The sequence below is a fragment of the Pan troglodytes genome, chromosome 6, assembly GCF_028858775.2.
Source record: "Pan troglodytes isolate AG18354 chromosome 6, NHGRI_mPanTro3-v2.0_pri, whole genome shotgun sequence".
Taxonomy (NCBI): Eukaryota; Metazoa; Chordata; class Mammalia; order Primates; family Hominidae; genus Pan; species Pan troglodytes.
The window spans coordinates 166,367,356-166,388,059 of record NC_072404.2 but is presented as its reverse complement, the minus strand read 5'-3'; the positions used below and the strand labels follow the sequence as shown (position 1 = coordinate 166,388,059).

General features: G+C 43.6%; 1 protein-coding gene across 18 annotated transcripts in view; it reads right to left on the bottom strand.

The window, feature by feature from the left end:
* NUB1 (negative regulator of ubiquitin like proteins 1) overlaps window positions 1-20,704 on the bottom strand; it is a 36,811-nt gene that overhangs the window by 5,636 nt on the left and 10,471 nt on the right. For 4 of the 18 annotated variants that reach the window (XM_003318922.6, XM_063815036.1, XM_063815037.1 and 1 more), the window contains 7 exons: window positions 19,894-19,964; window positions 16,849-17,031; window positions 16,577-16,671; window positions 12,543-12,649; window positions 5,679-5,865; window positions 4,836-4,943; window positions 3,919-4,071 (listed from right to left, as the gene is read on the bottom strand). In XM_003318922.6, coding sequence (XP_003318970.3) covers window positions 3,919-4,071; window positions 4,836-4,943; window positions 5,679-5,865; window positions 12,543-12,649; window positions 16,577-16,671; window positions 16,849-17,031; window positions 19,894-19,964 — 904 coding nt within the window. Of the gene's footprint in view, window positions 1-3,918; window positions 4,072-4,835; window positions 4,944-5,678; window positions 5,866-12,542; window positions 12,650-16,576; window positions 16,672-16,848; window positions 17,047-19,893; window positions 19,965-20,704 lie in introns of all 18 variants that reach the window. The other 14 variants (XM_054655348.2, XM_063815039.1, XM_063815041.1 and 11 more) reach the window with 7 other exon arrangements.

Genomic DNA, 20,704 nt, shown 5'->3' with positions numbered 1-20,704 from the left:
CCAGCTCCAGCCCCGCTGCACAGGGCAGTAGGCTCCATCATTCCAGTCACCTACCTGAAAGCCCGCAGCAGCTCCTGACCACCTCCCCACACTGAGGCACCAGCTCCTTATTCTGCTACTCAGGGCCCCCACTCCCTGGCCCCAACAATGCTTCGAAACTGACCTTATCCTGCCACACCACCCCAACCACACACGCCAGCAGGAGTCGTTCATACCACTCACATTTGCACTTTTATTTACGCATATACTCCACGTAAAATGCCTTTACTGGCCCCATCCTCTGCTTTCAATACAGTTTCTTCCATTTATATTCCAAAAGGCTAAGAAGCGCACCTAACATCCAAGCGCAGAGAAGGATGCTCCAGCCAGCGGACCTGGGCATTACCTAACACAGACCTCACACCAACTGGGAGCTTCAAAGAATACTTCCTTTCATTACAAATGTCTTAGTCTCTTTCCTTTTAATCATGTAAACACATGTGAGAACACTGTTTTCTGAAATTTCTCTTTATACTAAGATGAGTTAGAAAGATAAAGTAGATCAAATCAATGACAGTGAGTACTGCACTGAAGTGGCTACAGTTAAGTAGAATCAGATCTCAAGAGAGAGGCATTGTATGGTCACAACAAGCTGGGACGACCTCTTAGGAAGGCTGCCTTTCACGGCCTGGCCATACTGAAGCATGATCTGTGAGCTCCGTTTCTACAGCTGTTGCTTTTTCTCAGATGAGAAACTGGTCTGTACTCAGGGCCATATTGCACAAAAAATGTAAACTTTTAATAATTATGTATTAAAGGCTGGGTGCAGTGGCTCACACCTGTAATCCCAGCACCTTGGGAGGCCAAGGTGGGAGGAATGCTTGAACCCAGGAGTTTTGAGACTGGCCTGGGCAACATGGTGAGACCCCATTTCTACAAAAAAATAAAAAAATAAAAATCAGCCAAGAGCTCTTGGCAGGAGGATCATTGGAGCCCAGGAAATCAAGGTTGCAGTGAGCCATAATCACGCCACTGCCCTCCAGCCTGGACAAGAGAGCAAGGCTCTGTCTCAAACAAAAACATGAACGAATTGTTTTACATTCAGCTCAGTCAGATGCTCATACCTAGAACGTTGGAACTCCGAGGGCAGCAGATTTCTCTTGCTCATCTAAAGCTCCGATAGGAGCTCACTTTCTGTGGGACATTGTTTTTGTCTTTCCAGCACCCATTCTACCCCTCCCTGAGGTGTGGGAGGCTGCTCCAGCTCCCCAGGTGGCCCCTGAATGGGCTAAGGTGGCAACCCTCTATCTCTTGCCACAGGCCTGAGCCAGTCTTGGCGTTCCTCCAGCCTCAGTGACAGGTTCAAGGCTGCCCAATCACAAGAAGCTCAGGATTTTCCCTGAGGATTCTGGGACAGAGATTATGGCCCTTGTTGTGACTGGATGACACTGATGACATGGGGTGGGGGGGTGGGGGTAAAGAGACAGACCTCAGGTCCTCAGTGACATCAGTAAGCCACTGAATGAATCACCTAACCCTGAGACCTATCCTACTTCTGGACTTTTTACAAGTAAACGGCCAATAAATCCCACCACATCCCTTGTTTTGATGTTTAGGCCATTTTGGGTTTTTTGTTGTTGTTGCTTTCATCCAAAAGCATCGTAACTAACAACATCCGTTGGGTGGAAGAGGGAGAAGGATCAACTGCACTATATACACTGGTTTTTTTATTTGCATTTTCTCCAAGGGCTTTTAACTTCAGAAATGCACAAGTGATATGACTCCACTATACTTTAAAAGACCACCTCTGAGCAACAGCTCTTCCCATGTGCAAGATGAGAAGTACCTGTCCTGTGGCCTCTCGGCTGGTCACAGGCAGAAGTGAATGACATGAGTGTGACAATGTTTTATGAACTATAGTCTTATACAGTGATGAGAACTGTTTTCCAAATGATCTCATTTTAAAACACTAGCTTTCCAGATGCTAATAAAATCTTACTTCATTCTCAGTAAACTATCGCAAGAACAAAAAACCAAACACCGCATATTCTCACTCACAGGTGGGAATTGAACAATGAGAACACATGGACACAGGAAGGGGGACATCACACTCTGGGGACTGTTGTGGGGTGGGGGGAGGGGGGAGGGATAGCTTTAGGAGATATACCTAATGCTAAATGACGAGTTGATGGGTGCAGCACACCAGCATGGCACATGTATACATATGTAACTAACCTGCACATTGTGCACATGTACCCTAAAACTTAAAAGTATAATAATAATAAAATTAAATTAAAGGAAAAAATAAATAAAAATAATAAAATCTTACTGGTAGTGGAGTAATAGTAAAGCAACAAATCAGTATCAGCAATGTTCATTTTTCTGTTAGTACTGAATTAGACCACGTAAAACTCAAACACACAGAACTCAACTTTTCAGCTGGTCGCAGTGGCTCACACCTGTGATCCCAGCACTTTGGGAGGCCAAGGCAGGAGGATCACTTGAGGTCAGGAGTTCGAGACCAGCCTGGCCAAATTGGTAAAACCCCATCTCTACTAAAAATACAAAAAGTAAAGCTGGGCGTGGTGGTGGGCACCTGTAATTCCAGCTACTTAGAAGGCTAAGGCAGAAGAATCACTTGAACCTGGGAGGCAGAGGTTGCAGTGATCACGCCACTGCACTCCAGCCTGGGTGACAGAGTGAGACTCTGGAATAAAAAAAAAAAAAAAGAACTCAGCTTTTCAAAGTCTCTGCCTTTACCTACTCATTGACTTCTATAGCAAGACCCAAAGGACCACGATTGGACTAGGCAAGAGAGAAAGGTAACGACCACAGCTGGTGTTGTAAAAGGAGAAACCCTGTGACTGCTCACCACGGAATGAACCCACGAATCCACTCCCTCTCTGGCATCAGGTAGGCAAACAACCACGGGGCTTTCCTGCTCCCATCCAAATACCCCTGAGGCTGCTTTTTTCCTTCAGGATTATCCTAGTGTTTAGCAAAAAGGGAAACGAGGTAACATACATGTGAAGATTCTAGAGACTTCTATGGCTGGAGTTTACAGCTAGAAAGGACCTGTGAGATAATCTAGTACCAACTTCTTGTTTTGGCAAGAAGAAAAATGGCTCTTCTGCTAATATTCCACCATGACCGCCCTCTAGACCTCAGTTCTTTCACTGCAGAACATATTGGATAGAATAAGGATGCTTCCAACTCCAAAATTCTAAGGTTTTCTTTAATGTACTTAATTGTTTCAAATGATTATAGTTTTTTAACCTGTGCTTTCATAATATAATACAACTTGTTTCTATGATTTGACTTATGTTTCTAGGCAAGGATGCAATCCCCAACTTTAATAATGACCTCATGAAAAAACAATTTTGTTTTTAAAATGACTTCCAGAAATACACTATGGTGTTAAAGAAAGAGAGAGAGGGGACTCTTTGCCACCACAGCAGGAAACAAAACTAAGGAGACTGCAGCATGTGAAAAATGATCCAATTGAAAAAGACAAGTTTCGGCCAGGCGCGGTGGCTCACACCTGTAATCCCAGGACTTTGGGAAACTGAGGTGGGCGCATCACTTGAGGTCAGGAGTTTGAGAACAGCCTGGCCAACATGGTGAAACCCCATCTTTACTAAAAATACAAAAATTAGCCAGGTGTGGTGGCACACACCTGTAATCCCAGCTACTCAGGAGGCTGAGGCACGAGAATTGCTTGAACCCGGGAGGCGGAGCTTGCAGTGAGCCAAGATCGCGCCACTGCACTCCAGCCTGGATGACAAAGTGAGACTCTGTCTCAAGAAAAAAAAAAGGACAAGTTTCTCCTTCCTTCCCAATCTGGAGTAATAAAGAGTTCCTGGTTATTAACACTCCTGTGGGATTATCTTTTTTTGTTCTTTCATACCCAAGAGAGCTAGGGCATGTGAAAGTGGGTACCTCTCTGCGGTTGGTAATATGAGTGGCCGCATGATCCACGTTCCCATCACACGCCCTCAGGCCAAGCCGGGCTTCCTGGGCAGTAAACCCCAACTGCAACAAATTGTCCACTTTTGATGGATCAATATATAGCTCTTTAAAGAGCTGACGTGCCTAGAGACAGGGAAATGTAAGAATCATGTAACCACGGCAATACTTAAAGCTTAATACAAAGTGAAAGCCTAAAAGAAATTAGATTGTATCCAATGTGAATTAAAGGGCATCAGATTTTGGATAAAATCTCTAAACTAGGCCTGTTATTAACAAGTACAAATGGAAACAGACCAACACTATCTATACTCACATAACAGCCACAGCTCAACACGAGGTAAGAGGCTGGGTGTTGCAGAAGTGACTGGTAACCACTTTGTTTTTGCAACAAAAGCCCCCGAATTTCAGCTGTGCACGTGGCATTTCTCACCCTCCCTTGCAGCTGGGTGTAGCCAGGTAGTGAAGTCGAAGTCAATGGCATGCAGCCACAGCGCTGGGTGCAGCTGCGGGGTCATCTCTCAAGTGGCCTGCTCTGGACTCTCTCTTGCCCCCTCTGCTGGCTGGAAGAGGCACTGACAGGAGCAACCTAGGACGCCTCGCTGAGGCTGGCGGGCTTCTCACTGCTCCGGCCTGGCTCACCTCTAGACTGCAAGATGAGTGAGCCATAAACTTCTATCCAATTAAAGTCACTGTCTTTTTGAAGTCTCATGACAGCATCTGGCTGTACTCTAACATATACAAATATGTTTCTGGTTCAACATCTCCTGTGCACGGAGAAAGCACAGGCATGTTTCTCACAAGTCACAAACTACTAAGTTAAAATCCTTAACTTCTGGGAATGTTTTTTAAAAGGAGGTGAAAATTGGTTACAACTTTACTTTTCTTACCTTGTTAAGATACTCACAAGCCTCTACATCATTTCCACTGTGATAGTTTCGGATACCTTGAAGTAAGTAGAGTCTTAGAAACAGTACCTTCTCTTTCCCACAATTTCCCTAAAATTATTGAAGAAAAAAAGGATAAAATTGCCTTATTTCTAATTACAGGTCTATAATACTCATATCTGTCATTCCCTTGGTCTCCAGAGGGGCAACATGATAGGTATTAAAATGTCCATGGCTTCACTATGACTGACGGCAAAAGTGAAGCCCCCTCTTCCCCATCCCCTGTGGTATGATAACATTCCTCATGCCACACAAGAGAGTCAGTGTCAGGGCACCAGCCTCCAGACATGCAGCACAGTGGCCCTTCTGGTCAGCAGAGAAGTATGCAGAAATCCAAACCAGGTATAAGAGAGTCTGCATCAGCAGGATTTTGATGACTTGGGGAAATCAGAAAAATCCTTACTCGAGCCACAGCTCTTGAGCTGTGACTCATTCACGTAAACCATTACTGCTGAAATGTCTATTTTCTGCATTTACATCTTGCAAATTAGACGCTACCAATATAAAGAAGTCAGCAGCTCTCTCCTGGTCAGGGTGATCACTGATGGGGTTCTATGACTAGCAAACCATGTTCCTTTGGGCTAAATGCTCACACGCTAAGTAAGAGAGACAGCCAGATTTGTAAAACATTGAACACTTTATAAATATATAGTTTAAAAAGACTATACTGCATACTACTATCAAAATGAAATCACCTTCTGGCAGTAGTTCAAATACTTTAACAGGAATAAACACAAATGCTAGAAATGGACTCAACGAGACATAAGATGAATTCCAGGAACATACTTTTATGTGGACCAGTCTCTGATGATTTTCTCCGTAACAATTTTTAAAGCATTTCTGGGCCAAGTTTAATTTTTTTTCTGCATCGTCAAGGCATTCCAGCTGTTCCAGGCGGAAGTAACACCACACTATATCCAGCTGGAGGACGGCGTAGTTATCCACTGTGTCCAGCAGCTCTCTGCAACACTCACTGGAAAGAGAAGGACAGTGACATCACTGCCAAGCAGCATTTGAAACATTTTTAGCATTTGAAACCTTTTTGTGAATGACTGGAATTCTTTCCCCGTTCTTGGTATATATTCAAAGGCTGACTGCTCTAAAAGAGAGATCCTAATGTTTAGGAAGGGAGCTGTATTTATAATCTCATCCTTCTAATGGGGGAAAGAAAGAGAAATCAGAAATCAGGGCTTAGGAATCAAAGCTTACCACCACTTGCCCCAGGACACACATGCAGCCCCTTGATAGGAAGCAGAACCCAGGGCCACTGTTTCAGAGGCCCTCAGCAAATACGGGGAAGACCATGCTTTAAAGCTGTGACTTCCAATCCTGACTGCAAATCAGCATCACCTGGGCCAGAGCAACGTTCTTTCTTTCTTTCTTTCTTTCTTTAAGAATCATTGATTCCACCTAGACCAAACATAACAGAAATCTCTGGGGGTTGGGCCTGGTGGTTATACTGCCAGAGTCTCCCCAGCTGATTCTAGTGTACAGCCAGGGCTGAACACCACTTCTTTAAAGACACCAAAAAAATCCCTACGTACTATGAATGCCTCAGCTGATGACGGCTCTGACAAGGCATTCATGTTCAATCATATTCAAGCTGGGGGAAAAACAATCCAGAAAGCACCAGGCTCTAATGGCCCAGCTGATTTCTGAGGGCCTGTGTGCAGGCAAAATTCGACTCCGTATTCGTGGCAGCAGGCTGAACCCAGGCGCAGCAAAGGGAAGAAAGACAGCAACAGAAGTCAGTGTGCTCCAGGAGGAGTGCTGACAAAGACAGCCATCAAGGTGACTAATTTTAAGTTATGATTACATTAAAAATTCCTAATGCCAATCTAGGTCTCAAGTCTTCAATAAGAACATTTGGAACCACACATTGTATATGAACAAGGTTTTCTCTCTTTGTGTTCATTGGTGTTCTACTAAAAATAAGAATGCTCTTGTATAAAACTACAAAATCCACATGGCCTCAAGCTTCCTGTCCTGCCTATCAAAATATGCATGGAATAAAAAAAAAAGGACTTTAATTTTGTCATTTACTCTTTAAAACAGTAGTCTCCTAAAGAGGGCCCATGTACGCAGTCCAGTTGTGGGTGCGGCAAGAAAAATGTATCACAGCAGTATTTTTATATTTATTTTCATCTCTCTCAACATTTCTAATTTCGTGAATGTTTGAGAACACATACACCATGTTTTACACACGTGTGCATGCAGACACACAGATGTGGAGCTGGGTGAGGGGTGCTTTCTCCAAATCTACGGCTCAGCCTGAGAACCTGCCTTTGAGAGAAACAGTAGCGCTTTGTGGATTGTGGTCTGATCTCACAGTCGTGTTGAGATTTCCTGCCTCTAGGCACATTCTGGTCCCAGTGACAGAAGACTCTCCTGCCACTCGCAGGAAAGCAATGGGCATGTGGCCGAACTTCTCCATCTCCTGCATGTTGCTTTAACAGGCTCGTTCATGTTTTACTAAGCATCAAGAGCGTGGGCAGAAATGGCCTCATGTCAGTTAAAAATAAAATCAATATGCATTTATCTCAAGTTTGACCCAGGAGTATTTATTTGTGCAGCCAAAAAAAAAAAAAAAAAAGAGAGAGAAGAAAACCAACAAAATGAACAAACACACAAAAAACCCAAAGCAGAGGTCTCATATTAGAGGGGTACATGTCATCCTTTTAGTTTTGAGAAATCAACACTTATTATTATATATAAAACTATATTTAAACCTGATCATTTGCTTGGGGCAAAGTGGTTTCTTAAAGCCTGGTATAAATTGCATTTAGAAGGCTGGGTGTGGTGGCTCACACCTGTAATCCCAGCACTTTGGGAGGCCGAGGCAGGAAAATCACTTGAACCCAGGAGTTTGAGACCAGCCTGAGCAACATAGAGACTCTGTCTCTAAAGAAAAAAAAAATTATAAAAATAAAAAATTTCATTTAGAGTGTACTTTTATTAACATTGCTTTGGTTTACAATTTTAGTAGCATTAATATTCAACACTGTTACATTTTCATGCTGACAATATTAAAATAAACGTAAAATATTTATTTAAATAAAATCTACTGAGCCTAGCTTTCAAAAAATTAAATCCTGGCCAGGCACAGTGGCTCACGCTTGTAATCCCAGCACTTTGGGAGGCCGAGGCGGGCAGATCACCTGAGGTCAGAGGGTCAAGACCAGCCTGGCCAACATGGTGAAACCCCATTTCTACAAAAATTAGCGGGGCATGATGGCGGGTGCCTGTAATCCCAGCTACTCGGGAGGCTGAGGTGGGAGAATTGCTTGAACCCAGGAGGCGGAGGTTGCAGTGAGCCGAGATCGTGCCATTGCACTCCAGCGTGGGCGACAGAGCGAGACTCCGTCTCAAAAACAACAACAACAAAAATTAAATCCCATTTGAGCTTAAGTCGGTTATTTAACAGAAATTTATTATGTTTGTCTTACAGTTTTTTTGTTTTTGTTTTTGTTTTTGTTTTTGTTTGAGACGGAGTCTCGCTCTCTCCTCCAGGCTGGAGTGCAGTGGTGCAATCTCGGCTCACTGCAAGCTTCGCCTCCCGGGTTCCTGCCATTCTCCTGCCTCAGCCTCTCAAGTAGCTGGGACTACAGGCGCCTGCCACCATGCCCGGCTAATTTTTTGTATTTTTAGTAGAGATGGGGTTTCGCCCTGTTAGCCAGGATGGTCTGATCTCCTGACCTCGTGATCTGCCTGCGTCGGCCTCCCATAGTGTTGGGATTACAGGCGTGAGCCACCGCGCCGGCCAGGCTTACCTTTCTTGAAATTAATATTTATTTAACATAAAAATTTTAGGCCAGGTGCGGTGGCTCACACCTGTAATCCCAGCACTTTGGGAGGCTGAGGCGGACGGATCACCTGACGTCAGGAGTTCAAGACCAGCCTGGCCAACATAGTGAAACCCCGTCTCAACTAAAAATACAAAAATTAGTCGGGAGTGGTAGTGGGCACCTGTAATCCCAGCTACTTGAGAGGCTGAGGCAGGAGAATCACTTGAACCCAGGAGGCAGAGGTTACAGTGGGCGGAGATTGCAGTAAGCCAAGATTGCGTCACTGCACTACAGCCTGGGCGACAGAGTGAGACTCCGTCTGAAAAAATAAAATAAAAAAATAAGCCAAACTTACCTAACTTTTTTCAAGAAAGGTTAGCTAAAAAGTCATTTTCAATTTTATTACTGGTTTTAGGGAATTGGATTATAGTGTGCTGTAGTGTAGTTTTTTTCTGATATTTCTTGTACTTGGGGTCATTAAAGTCATTGCATCTGGGGGTTTATAGTTTTCATCAAACTGGGAAAAATGATGGCCATTTTTTCCTTCAAGTATTGTTTCTGTCCCACATGCCTGCCTTTCCAGGGACTCCAATTACATGCATTTTAGGCCACCTGAAATTGTGCCACAGCTTGCAGATGCTCTGTTCATTTTTTTTTTTTTTAGCCTTTTCTCTGTTTTTTCTGATAGTTTCTATTGCCTTATGTAACATTTAACTAATCTTCTCTTCTATAGTGTCTATTCTGCAGTTCATCCCACCTAATGTACTTTTCATCTTGGATGTTGTACTTTTCATCTCTTACATTCTAATGTGGGTCTTCTGAATGTCTCCCATGTCTTTATCTGACATGTTCAGTTGTTCCTCTGCCTTCTTCAGCAGATGGATTACAGTCACTGTTTTAATGTCCTTGTCTACTAATTCTATCTTCTGTGTCACTTCTGGATCTGTTGCTACTGACTGATTTTTCTGCTTGTTATAGGTTACATTTGCTTGTTTCTTTGCATGCCTGCTAATTTTTCAGTGGATGCTGGGTATTTTTGAATTGCTAAATTATTGAGTTTTGTTAGGGATGCACTTATTTGAAAACAGTAAGTTAAGGGTACTGTTCAGGAGTAGCTTTTAAGCTTTGTTAAGTGAAACCAAATTATGCCCTAGTGCTGAGGCAACACCCTTCTGAAGACTCTATTTGACGCCCTGTGACTACCAAATCCTCCACTCTGGCTGGTGGGAACATAAACTATTCCTGGCCTTCTATGAACTCGGAGGATTATTCCCTGCTTCTTTCATGTGGTACCTTGCCCAGCCCTGGGCGGTTTCCTCACACACATGTGCTGATCATTACTGAGCAGAAGACTCAAAAGGGCTCCTCTGGAGCTCTCTGACACCCTCTCTGGCAGCTTGCTCCTCTCACCTCCTTGGCCTCCTGCAAGCCCAGCTCCATCTCTTTAACTCCAGGGAGCACAAGGCTCTGCCTGAGTTTGCCCTCCCTGCCCTGTAACCTGAAACTTCTCCAGACACTGAGCTCCCCTCATGTTTCCCTACCTCAGGGTCACCGTTCTGCACTGCCAGGAAGTCACTGTTTCATACAATTTGGGGAAAGAAACTATTCTTGGTCATACTACATACCATACTCCAAGACATATGGTAGGAAGTTGTGACAAAACTTCTAGCTTACTTGGAGAAGTAAGGGGGAAAAGTCAAATGGAAAAGGAAATGGAAAAACTGAAGTTTCCTCTATCTGCATTCTATTTGGCTTACATTACTGCTGATTTCCTTTATGAAAAGAGAGAAATCACACACACACAAAAATATGCTAACAAGTTGGCCAGGATAAATAGATGCCCAGGATAAATAGATGCCCAGAAAAAAAAATAACTTTCTCTACTTAGAAAGACATTGTTAATTATTATTTCATTATTATACCTACCACTTACCGGACATGTTAATGTATCATGAACTGAAGATGTAGCCAAATTTGTATTCAGTGGTTCCCTGAGACCTAAAAATTATTTCAAGGATTTGTCCAGGATAAAAAGATTGAGAGAGGCTCACACAGATGTATGAAGATCAACCATGTCTTTATAACTGCAGAAGCTCAGTTATGAGTGTATATGGAAGCTCATTATACTAATTTTTATTTTTATGTCTATTTGAAATTTTCCATAATAAAAAATTAGAAACAACTATGGAAGGGAATGAAAAATTTACCTAAACTTTTAGGACCTAATTTAAAGCCTGTTTACCCTACACTGTTTGCAGAAGAGAATGAAACTGACATCCAGAAAGAGGCAGAGACAGAGACCCCAGAAGCACAAACCAGCCCTCATTCTCACTATTCCCAGCCCGGCCCCTCCCCTCCCAATTCCTTTTTTGTGTACGTTAAAGTTGGGACTTGTTCACTTAGAACCCAAAGGCACTGACCAATGGAAAACTATAAATATTTGCATTCATCTTCTGGGAGTATACAGTATTATCTTGGGAATGCACCAAAACAGAAAAGAAGTTAACACTAAATTTGTTAACTTTTGACCATTTTCAAAAAATCAAGTCTACTTTTCAAATGTTGAATATGTCTGCATCACAGTCTCTTAGTACCATTTCCCATGAAGAGGAACCAGGACTCCTTGGGAAATTGCTGATTCCTGGTCTGGGCATTAAATGCCCAAGATGAGCCTGGAGTATCTTTGGATTCCAGAAATCAGAGACTGCAAAGACTAGCAGGGTCAGGTCAAAAAAACATGGGCTGCCTTCCAGCCAGCATGACCAATTTAAGCACTGAAGTTTGAAACACATCAAATGTTTTAAATCCATGAGTTAATAATGACACTTAAGAAAATGAAAAGAAAAAGAAACCTCTTTGGTCACCTTTGGAGGGTGATAGTGAAGCAACTCATTTATTCTGAAAACAAGAAAATAAGGAGAAAGAAACAAAGTATTTTATTCTAACTTTCCTATACAAATTGTACCTCCACATATAAAATAACTGATGAGCAAAAACAAATTTTTCAGAATTCCAGCAATACATGCAGAAGGGAGGCTGGGTGCGGTGGCTCACACCTGTAATCCCAGCACTTTGGGAGGCCAAGGCAGGAGGATCACATGAGTCCAGGAGTTCAAGATCAGCCTGAGCAACACAGGGAGACCCCATCTGTATAATTAAAAAAAAAAAAAAAGCCGACACAGCGGCTCACACCTGTAATACCAGCACTTTGAGAGGCTGTGGTGGGTGGATCACTTGAGCCCAGGAGTTTGAGACTAGCATGGGCAACATAGTGAAACCTCATCTCTACAACAAATACAAAAAAATTATCTGGGCGTGGTGATGTGCACCTGTGGTGATGTGCACCTGTGATCCCAGCTACTTGGGAGGCTGAGATGGGAGGATCACTTGAGCCCAGGAGATGGAAGTTGCAGTGAGCTGAGATCATGCCACTGCATTCCAGCCTGGGTGACAGAGTGAGACTCTGTCTCAAAAAAAATAATAATAAGTACAGAAGGAATAATATCACCATTATACAGCTCTTAAACAACGGATTTGAGGAATAATCATCAATACTACCCCAAAACCATTAGGTGAAAAGCTGACAGGAAACTTTATAATGGAAAGTTCCGACTAGCAACATAGCACATGTACAGAAGAAGAGAGGATATCCTACCTGCTTGAAAATTCTTTTCTTTACAGGGAGGAAAGGTCAATTAGAAATACAAAGGGAAGAAGAAATTCACCAGTTTACACCATAACTACTCTTTTACATTAACCACTGTCGTAGATGAAAGTCTGCAGTCTCAAGGGCATGGCAGGGTGTTCTGTATAGTCTGGGCCATCTTCCTTAAAGCTGGTGTTCACCAAGTACAAAAGCGCCTACCAGAAATATTTGTCAGCGTCCAACAGACATGGCAAGGCTATTCCATATTCTTTTCTTTTCAGGAAAGCTCTGCCCTTCTCATGATATCCCATAGCTAACATAAGGGCCTAGGAAAAAATACAAATTTAAAAAACATCACTTTAAAATATAATAAGGCAAATTATATTAAAAGCATATTACTTTTTAAAAAACAAAGTAAAAAAAATGAAAAGAAGATCATAACTCGATCTAAAAGCCAAAATTAAGAAAAATATAATTAATTAAAGCTTTATTTCATTTAAATACTGAAGCCAAACACTTCATTTATTATAGCTGATACAATCCTAACCAGCACTTGGCCCTTTGCTTTCATTAGTTTATTTTAATATCCACTGATCTGGATTCTACTTCTAATATTCTATTCAGACTAAACATATTAAAAAGCAGCCAGTAATGCTTGTATCATTTTTATTTCATTTATTTTATTTTTTTGAGACGGAGTCTCATTCTGTCGTCCAGGCTGGAGGGCAGTGGTGCGATCTCGGGTCACTGCAACCTCTGCCTCCTGGGTTCAAGCGATTCTCCTGCCTCAGCCTGCCGAGCAGCTAGGACTACAGGCATGAGCCACCGTGCCCGGCTAATTTCGTATTTTTAGTAGAGATGGGGTTTCACCATGTTGGCCAGGCTGGTCTCAAACTCCCGACCTCAGGTGATGTGCCGCCTTGGCCTCCCAAAATGCTGGGATTACAGGCGTGAGCCACAGTGCCCGCTGCTTGTATCTTTAAAAAGGGCATTAATTTCACTTTCTATTCTTTTTTTTTTTTTGAGACAGAGTCTTGCTCTGTCACCCAGGCTGGAGTGCAGTGGCGCGATCTCGACTCACTGCAAACTCCACCTCCCGGGTTCACACCATTCTCCTGCCTCAGCCTCCCGAGTAGCTGGGACTACAGGTACCCACCACCATGCCTGGCTAATTTTTTTTTTTTTTTGTATTTTTAGTAGAGACAGGGTTTCACCGTGTTAGCCAGGATGGTCTCGATCTTCTGACTTCGTGATCTGCCCGCCTCAGCCTCCCAAAGTGCTGGGATTACAGGCATGAGCCACCGTGCCCGGCCTCACTTTCTATTCTTAATCATCTAGTTTTTTCAGAAGTTGTTTGTCAACTTTAGTATTTCCAAAACAAATTTTTTTATTTTATTTTATTTTTTGAGACAGTCTCACTCTGTCGCCCAGGCTGGAGTGCAGTGGCGCGATCTCGGCTCACTGCAACCTCCGCCTCCCGAGTTCACGCCATTCTTCCACCTCAGCCTCCCGAGTACCTGGGACTACAGGCGCCCACCACCACGCCTGGCTAATTTTTTTGTATTTTTAGTAGAGATGGGGTTTCATTGTGTTAGCCAGGATGGTCTCGATCTCCTGATCTTGTGATCCACCCACCTCGGCCTCCCAAAGTGCTGGGATTACAGGCGTGAGCCACCGCACCCGGCCCCAAAACAATTTTTAAAAGGTGATCCAAAATTTTTTGAAGTTCATTAGATTTTTCAATTTAAATGTTCGCATAATTCAGTCTGATAAAGCAGTAGTCCCAACCTTTTGGCACTAGGGACTGCTTTCATGGAAGACAATTTTTCCATGGACAAGGAGGAAGGCAGATGGTTTCAGGGTGAAAACATTCTACCTCAGGTCATCAGGCATTAGATTCTCATCAGGAGTGCACAGCCTAGATCCCTCGCATGCGCGGTTCACAATAGGGTTCATACTCCTAAGACTCGAATGCCGCCACTGATCTGACAGGAGGCGGAGCTCAGGCGGTGATGCTCACTTGCCTGCTGCTCACCTGCTATGTGGCCCAGTTCCTGACAGGCCACGGACTGGTACCCATCTGCAGCCTGTGGGGTGGGAACCCCTATGATAAAGGTTTTCCAAAAAGATCTGGATGTCGTCATTCAATGTAAGAGAGCAGTGGGCAAGTAATCATCATTTCCAAAAGACAAACATTGGCCAGGCACAGTGGCTCACGCCTGTAATCCCAGCACTTTGGGAGGCCGAGGCAGGCGGATCACGAGGTCAAGAGATTGAGACCATCTGGCCAACATGATGAAACCCCGTCTCTACTAAAAATACAAAAATTAGCTGGGCATGGTGGCGTGCACTGTAGTCCCGCTACTCAGGAGGCTGAGGCAGGAGAATCGCTGGAACCCGGGAGGCGGAGGTTGCAGTGAGCCAAGATTGTGCCACTGCACTCTAGCCTGATGACAGAGCGAGACTCCGCCTCACACACACACAAAAAAAGACAAACATCAATCTACTGATAACTCAAACACTGATCCACAGTTCTGTTATGAAAACAACTTTAATCTGGCCGGGCGCGGTGGCTCATGCCTGTAATCCCAGCACTTTGGGAGGCCGAGGTGGGTGGATCACCTGAGGTCAGGAGTTCAAGAACAGTCTGGCCAACATGGCGAAACCCCGTCTCTACTAAAAATACAAAAATTAGCCAGGCATGGTGGGGCACACCTGTACTCCCAGCTACTTGGGAGGCTGAGGCAGGAGAATTGCTTGAACCAGGGAGGCGAAGGCTGCAGTGAGCTGAGATCGCACCACTGCACTCCAGCCTGGGCAACAGAGTAAGACTCCTTTTCAAGAAAAAAAAAAAAACAAAAAAAAACTTTAATCTTTAATTTTAAACAGAGTAACTCATAGAATGAAGCCTACTCGAAACCGTCCCTTAAAAACAGAAAAATTAAAATTAATTTGACCCATAGTCATTCATTATAAGAAGCTACTGAACCCTTTCTCAGAGATTGATCTTAGAGTCCAAGTTCCAGAATGCTGCTATAGAGGCCCCCATGGGGCTGGGTGCAGTGGCTCACACCTGTAATCCCAGAACTTCGGGAGGCCGAGGCGGGCGGATCATCTGAGGTCAGGAGTTCAAGACCAGCCTGGTCAACATGGCAAAACCCTGTCTCCACTAAAAATACAAAAGTTAGCCAGGCATGGTGGTGCGTGCCTATAATCCCAGCTACCCAGGAGGCTGAAGCAGGAGAATGGCAACAGAGCGAGACTCCATCTCAAAAAAAAAAAAAAAAAAAAAATTAGCTGGACATGGTGGTGTGTACCTGCAGTCCCAGCTACCCAGAAGGCTGAGGCGGGAGGTTTGCTCAAGCCCAGGAGGTTAAGGCTGCAGTGTGCTATGATGGTGCCACTGTACTCCAGCCTGGGTGACAGGGCAAGACCCTGTGTCTTAAAAAAACAAAAACACGGCAGAGTTCGGTGGCTCACGCCTGTAATCCCAGCAGTTTGGGAGGCCAAGGTGGGCAAATCACCTGAGGTCGGGAGTTCAAGACTAGCCTGACCAACATGGAGAAACCCTGTCTCTACTAAAAATACAAAATTAGCCATCCGTGGTGGCACATGCCTGTAATCCCAGCTACTCAGGAGGCTGAGGCAGGAGAATCACTTGAACCCAGGAGGCGGAGGTTGCAGTGAGCTGAGATTGAGCCATTGCACTCCAGCCTGAGCAACAAGAGCAAAACTCCGTCTCAAAAACAAAAAACAAACAAAAAACCCACAGATATGTTTAAGATTAAACCTCCGCCTACCTATCCCAAATTATAGAACAGGGAAAGAGTATGAGGAAATAGGGGAGAGAAGTCAGAATCACCTGTGTACTTTTCCCAAACGACACAGTTTCCCTGCCCCTATTCTGATCCATCCCTTAGGGGACAAGGTTCTCTAGTAAAATAAACTAAATGTAAAGCACTGCCACAGGAAGCTGCATGCACTGAAGGCAGTGGGTCGTGTCCTCAGGTATGCTGAAAGTCACCGCTCCAGGACAGTGAGACATGACATTTTGTACTAATGCGCTGAAAAGCACAGGGTGAGGCCCACTGGATGCCAGTGCTCACCACGTGGTGACATTTTCTGTTTACGAGGCTGGAGATGGAGCACTGTTTCCAACCCTTTACAACACTTCCAACATAAAGCAACTAAAAAACCACCTCTGCCCTGACAACAAATCTAAGAACAGGCCACACATTTCTCATAGTACTTACTTTTCTTTCTGATGGGGGAATTCTGATTGATCTGCCTGTCTGGTTAGCTATGTCTAAGTACGGTGTCATTTCTGGATCCACCACTGTCTCTGCTGCTGTAACAAAACCAAAAGGACCTCCGTGAACTCAATGTTAAACAGTTATGATGATGACAGCCTTAAAAATGTTAGACTGTTGAGGTGAGACTCAGTGAGAGCCATGATCCCCCAACTGTGTGATCCAGTGCTGCCCCCAAGCAGCTGAGTGGGTGACAAGCCCAGAGCTCTGGGTACCTCTCTTTGCCAGTATTTCTAGTCCTCTCTTGGTCCTCTGAATTTGTTTTTCTTTGAGTTTGGCCTCATTTTGCTCCTCTTCCTCTAACTGGAAGTTTTTCCTCGCATCCTCTTCAGACTGTTTTAGTTCAAGCACCATCGCTTTCACATTGTGAGCCACGCCTTGTTCTTCAAGGGTTTTCCCTATAAAAATCAGAGCTGCCTATTATTTTAAAAAGCCATTAAGCTTACCAGGTAACAGTCCATTTTCTATGTTAAATGGAATTGTTTTTATTTTTGAGACAAGGTCTCACTCTGTCACCCAGGCTGGAGTGCAGTGACACGATCATGGCTCCCCGCAGCCTTCATCTCCTGGGCTCAAGCAAGTCTTGCACCTCAGCCTCCCGAGGAGCTGGGACCACAGGCCCATGCCACCACACCCAGTTAATTTTTGTATTTTTCGCAGTGATGGAGTCTCACTATGTTGCCCAGCTTGTCTTGAACTCCTGGGCTCAAGCCTCACAAAGTGCTGGGTTACAGACATCAGCCCTCGCTCCTGGACAAAACGGAATTCTTAATCCTGCATACCATCACGCCACATAATTGGTAAAAATATGCCTACATTTGGTTGTAACTATGTCACTGTTAAGCAGTGGTTAAAATCAGCTAGCGACAATAGAATCAACTAAATTCATCTTTTCTAATCTTCTTTATTCTCAGCCTAAGACCAGATCAAAGCAACAAACATTTGATAATCTACTACAAGGAGAACATTGTGCTAGACAATATAAGCGGAAAATGAGAAAGTATAACACACCTCTCCTACCCTCTAGTTGAAAAAATAATAAAGCCAATTCACAGCTACAAACAAGAAGCTGTACTGCAGTCTGTCACGGTTAAAAGCAAAGACCAGCAGGGCGTGGTGGTTCACACCTGTAATCTCAGTACTTTGGCAGGCTGAGGCAGGTGGATCACTTGAGCCCCGGAGTTCAAGACCAGCCTGGGCAACACAGTGGACCCCGTCTCCACAGAAAATAAAACATTAGCCTGGCATGGTGGTATGCACCTGTGGTCCTAGCTACTCAGTGGGAAGCTGAGGTGGGAGGATTGCTTGCACCTGGGAGGTGGAGGCTGCAGTAAGCTGCAATCGCACACCACACTCCAGCCTGGGTGACAGATAGAGACCCTATCTCTAAATAAATAAATAAAAGCAAAGACCATGGGCTCCATCTACCGTTTTAACTCTGTGGCCCTGAATAAACTACCTATCTTCTAGGACTCAGTTTCCTCATACATAAATTAGAAATAAAGGGCAGAAATCAGTGAAACAGAATGAAAGAAAACAGTAACAAAATCAAAAGCTGGCTCCATGAATAAATTAGCCAAATACACAAATCTAACAAAAATTATGTCAAAGATGCAAATAAACAAAAAAGGGTAAACATAGATGCAAACAGATTTAAAAATAACAAATAATATTGTGAACTAAAAAACACAAATGTGAACACATTTCTGGAAAACTAGCTGGATTTTTTTCTTTTGAGAAATATGACAACCTTTCTAACATTAACACACAAAATTAAGGTCCACCAGTGGTTAAGCCATCTTGATTAAAAAAAAAAAAAAGCAAGGGTGGGGGGAGGTCACCAGATTTTAAGACTGCAACAAAGCCACAGTAATAAAAAACACCACAGGTGAGTAGGAAGAACAGAAAATATAGAAACAGGGCCCCCCAAAAAGGGTCACCACCAATCAGCGGGGAAAAGACAGACTAATTAATGAATTATATAGGAAGAAAAATAAAGGAACCCTTAGACTTTATATAGAAAGGGGGACTCTGGACAGACTGAAGACCTCTTATAGATTAAGCTAATATTCAAGAAAATGTAGACTATCCTTGAGGCCCTGGGGTTAGGGAAAGGACTTCAACAAAACACAAACCATAGGCAATGGATTTGATGACATCAAAATCAAGGTTTCTGTCCAATGAAGGATGCCACAAACAGAATTAACAGAGGGATGAGGCAACAGTGAAAAGATATCCATGACATCTAAAATAGACAATGGGAAATTGCTAGAGATGACGCTGGAAAGCAAGGCTAGGGTGAGCTGTGAAGGGCTGTCTTAGATCAAGCTAAGAAATGTGGACTTCATTCTCGAGGCCACAGGAACGCACTGGAAACCAGTGGGCTACAGTGCTTGTATGGATGGCTGCAGTAGCTAACTGGTCTCCCCAAGTCAACTCATGCCACCTTCAAATATATTCCCCTACTGCATGACCTTTCTAAAACACAAACAGAATTGTGTATCACTCCACAGCACAGATGTCTTCCCATGTATCTTAGGAGAAATGTACTAACACTGAGGAAGGTCATCTAGTTTCTCGTTTCCCAACAGCTGCGCTACTGACATCTTGGACTGGACAAGTCTTTGTTGTGGGGCCTGTTCTGGGCATTGCACATTCAGCAGCATCCCTAGCCTCCACCCACTAAATGACAGCAGCACAACCTCCCCCGTCACCAAGTTATAAGCACCACAAATGTCTCCAGACAATGCCAAATGTCTCCTGGGAATTCACAGTGTGGCCTCTGCTTGCCCCTCCATCCTTAAAAAGCACTCCCCTCCCCTCACTCTCCACACACAGCCACACTGGACCTTCCTCAGTTCCTCAAATTCACACCATAGTGCTCTGACATAAGGCTCTCAGTCTGGAACGCACGCTACCATGGCCTCCCCACTGTCCTGACACAGCCTTAGCTCTTCTCCTTCAAGAAGAATTTGCTGGAACTGGCATCTTACACTCAGCACACCTTACATTCCATTCTCTAACATTTTATCTAAGCTGTAATGAGTGTCTTTCTTCCCACTATCATAGAGCAGACAGTAAATATTTATTGGAAAAGCTATTTTCTGCTTTACATTTTTATTTTAGTAAACTTCTAAATCACTTTTGGATTATAAATGAAATAAAGCTACAAATTTTTGAAAAGACATTGAGAAAAAAAGGGAAGTCATTATTTCTATATTTGGTTCATTAAAAAATTATGCATACTTTGCCATACATACCTAGTTGTAGTTGCTTCTTATTTATGACAATTTTGATATAATTTTCTTGAAGTCCAAAGGTTTCAGCTATTCTGTAAAATAAAACCAGTGAAAATTGTAGGAAAACAAAATTGCGATTTATTATCCATTAAAAAGACATTAGCCAGGCCCGGTGGCTCACGCCTGTAATCCCAACACCCTGGGAGGCCAAGGTGGGAGGATGGCTTGAGCCCAGGAATTCAAGACCAGCCTGGGCAACAGAGAGATCCTATCTCTACAAAAAATTTTTAAAAATTAGCCAGGCCTGGTAGCCCATGCCTGTGGCCCTAGCTGCTTGGGAGGTTTGGGTAGGAGGATTGCTTGAACCGCGAGTTTGAGGTTGCAATGAGCTATATTTATGCCACTGTGCTTCAGCTTGGGTGACAGAGCAAGATCCTGTCTCTAAAAAATAAATATTTTTTAAAAGAAGGCTTTAATCATGATAGCTCTTTTATCCATTTTATCAGAAACACCCAGGAGTTCAACTGACTGACTCACAAACATCACAATAAAGCCATCTTACTAGATGGCTATTTGAAACTGTAGGAGACAAGGTCCTTTTTAAACTTTCCATTTTACTGCTTGTTTCCTCAGGCAGTGGAGACCACAGTGCCGTAGATCCATGTGAACAGGAAGCCCTAGTTGCACATCCGGAGAAAATCTACCTATACCTTCTGTGGTCTCCCTGAAGAAGCCCATAACGGGGGCTGATCCACAGGATCTTCTACGCATGTGTGTTGAATGCCACTTCCTGAATCCACCCCTAACAGCCCTGATGTAGACCAAAGAAGGA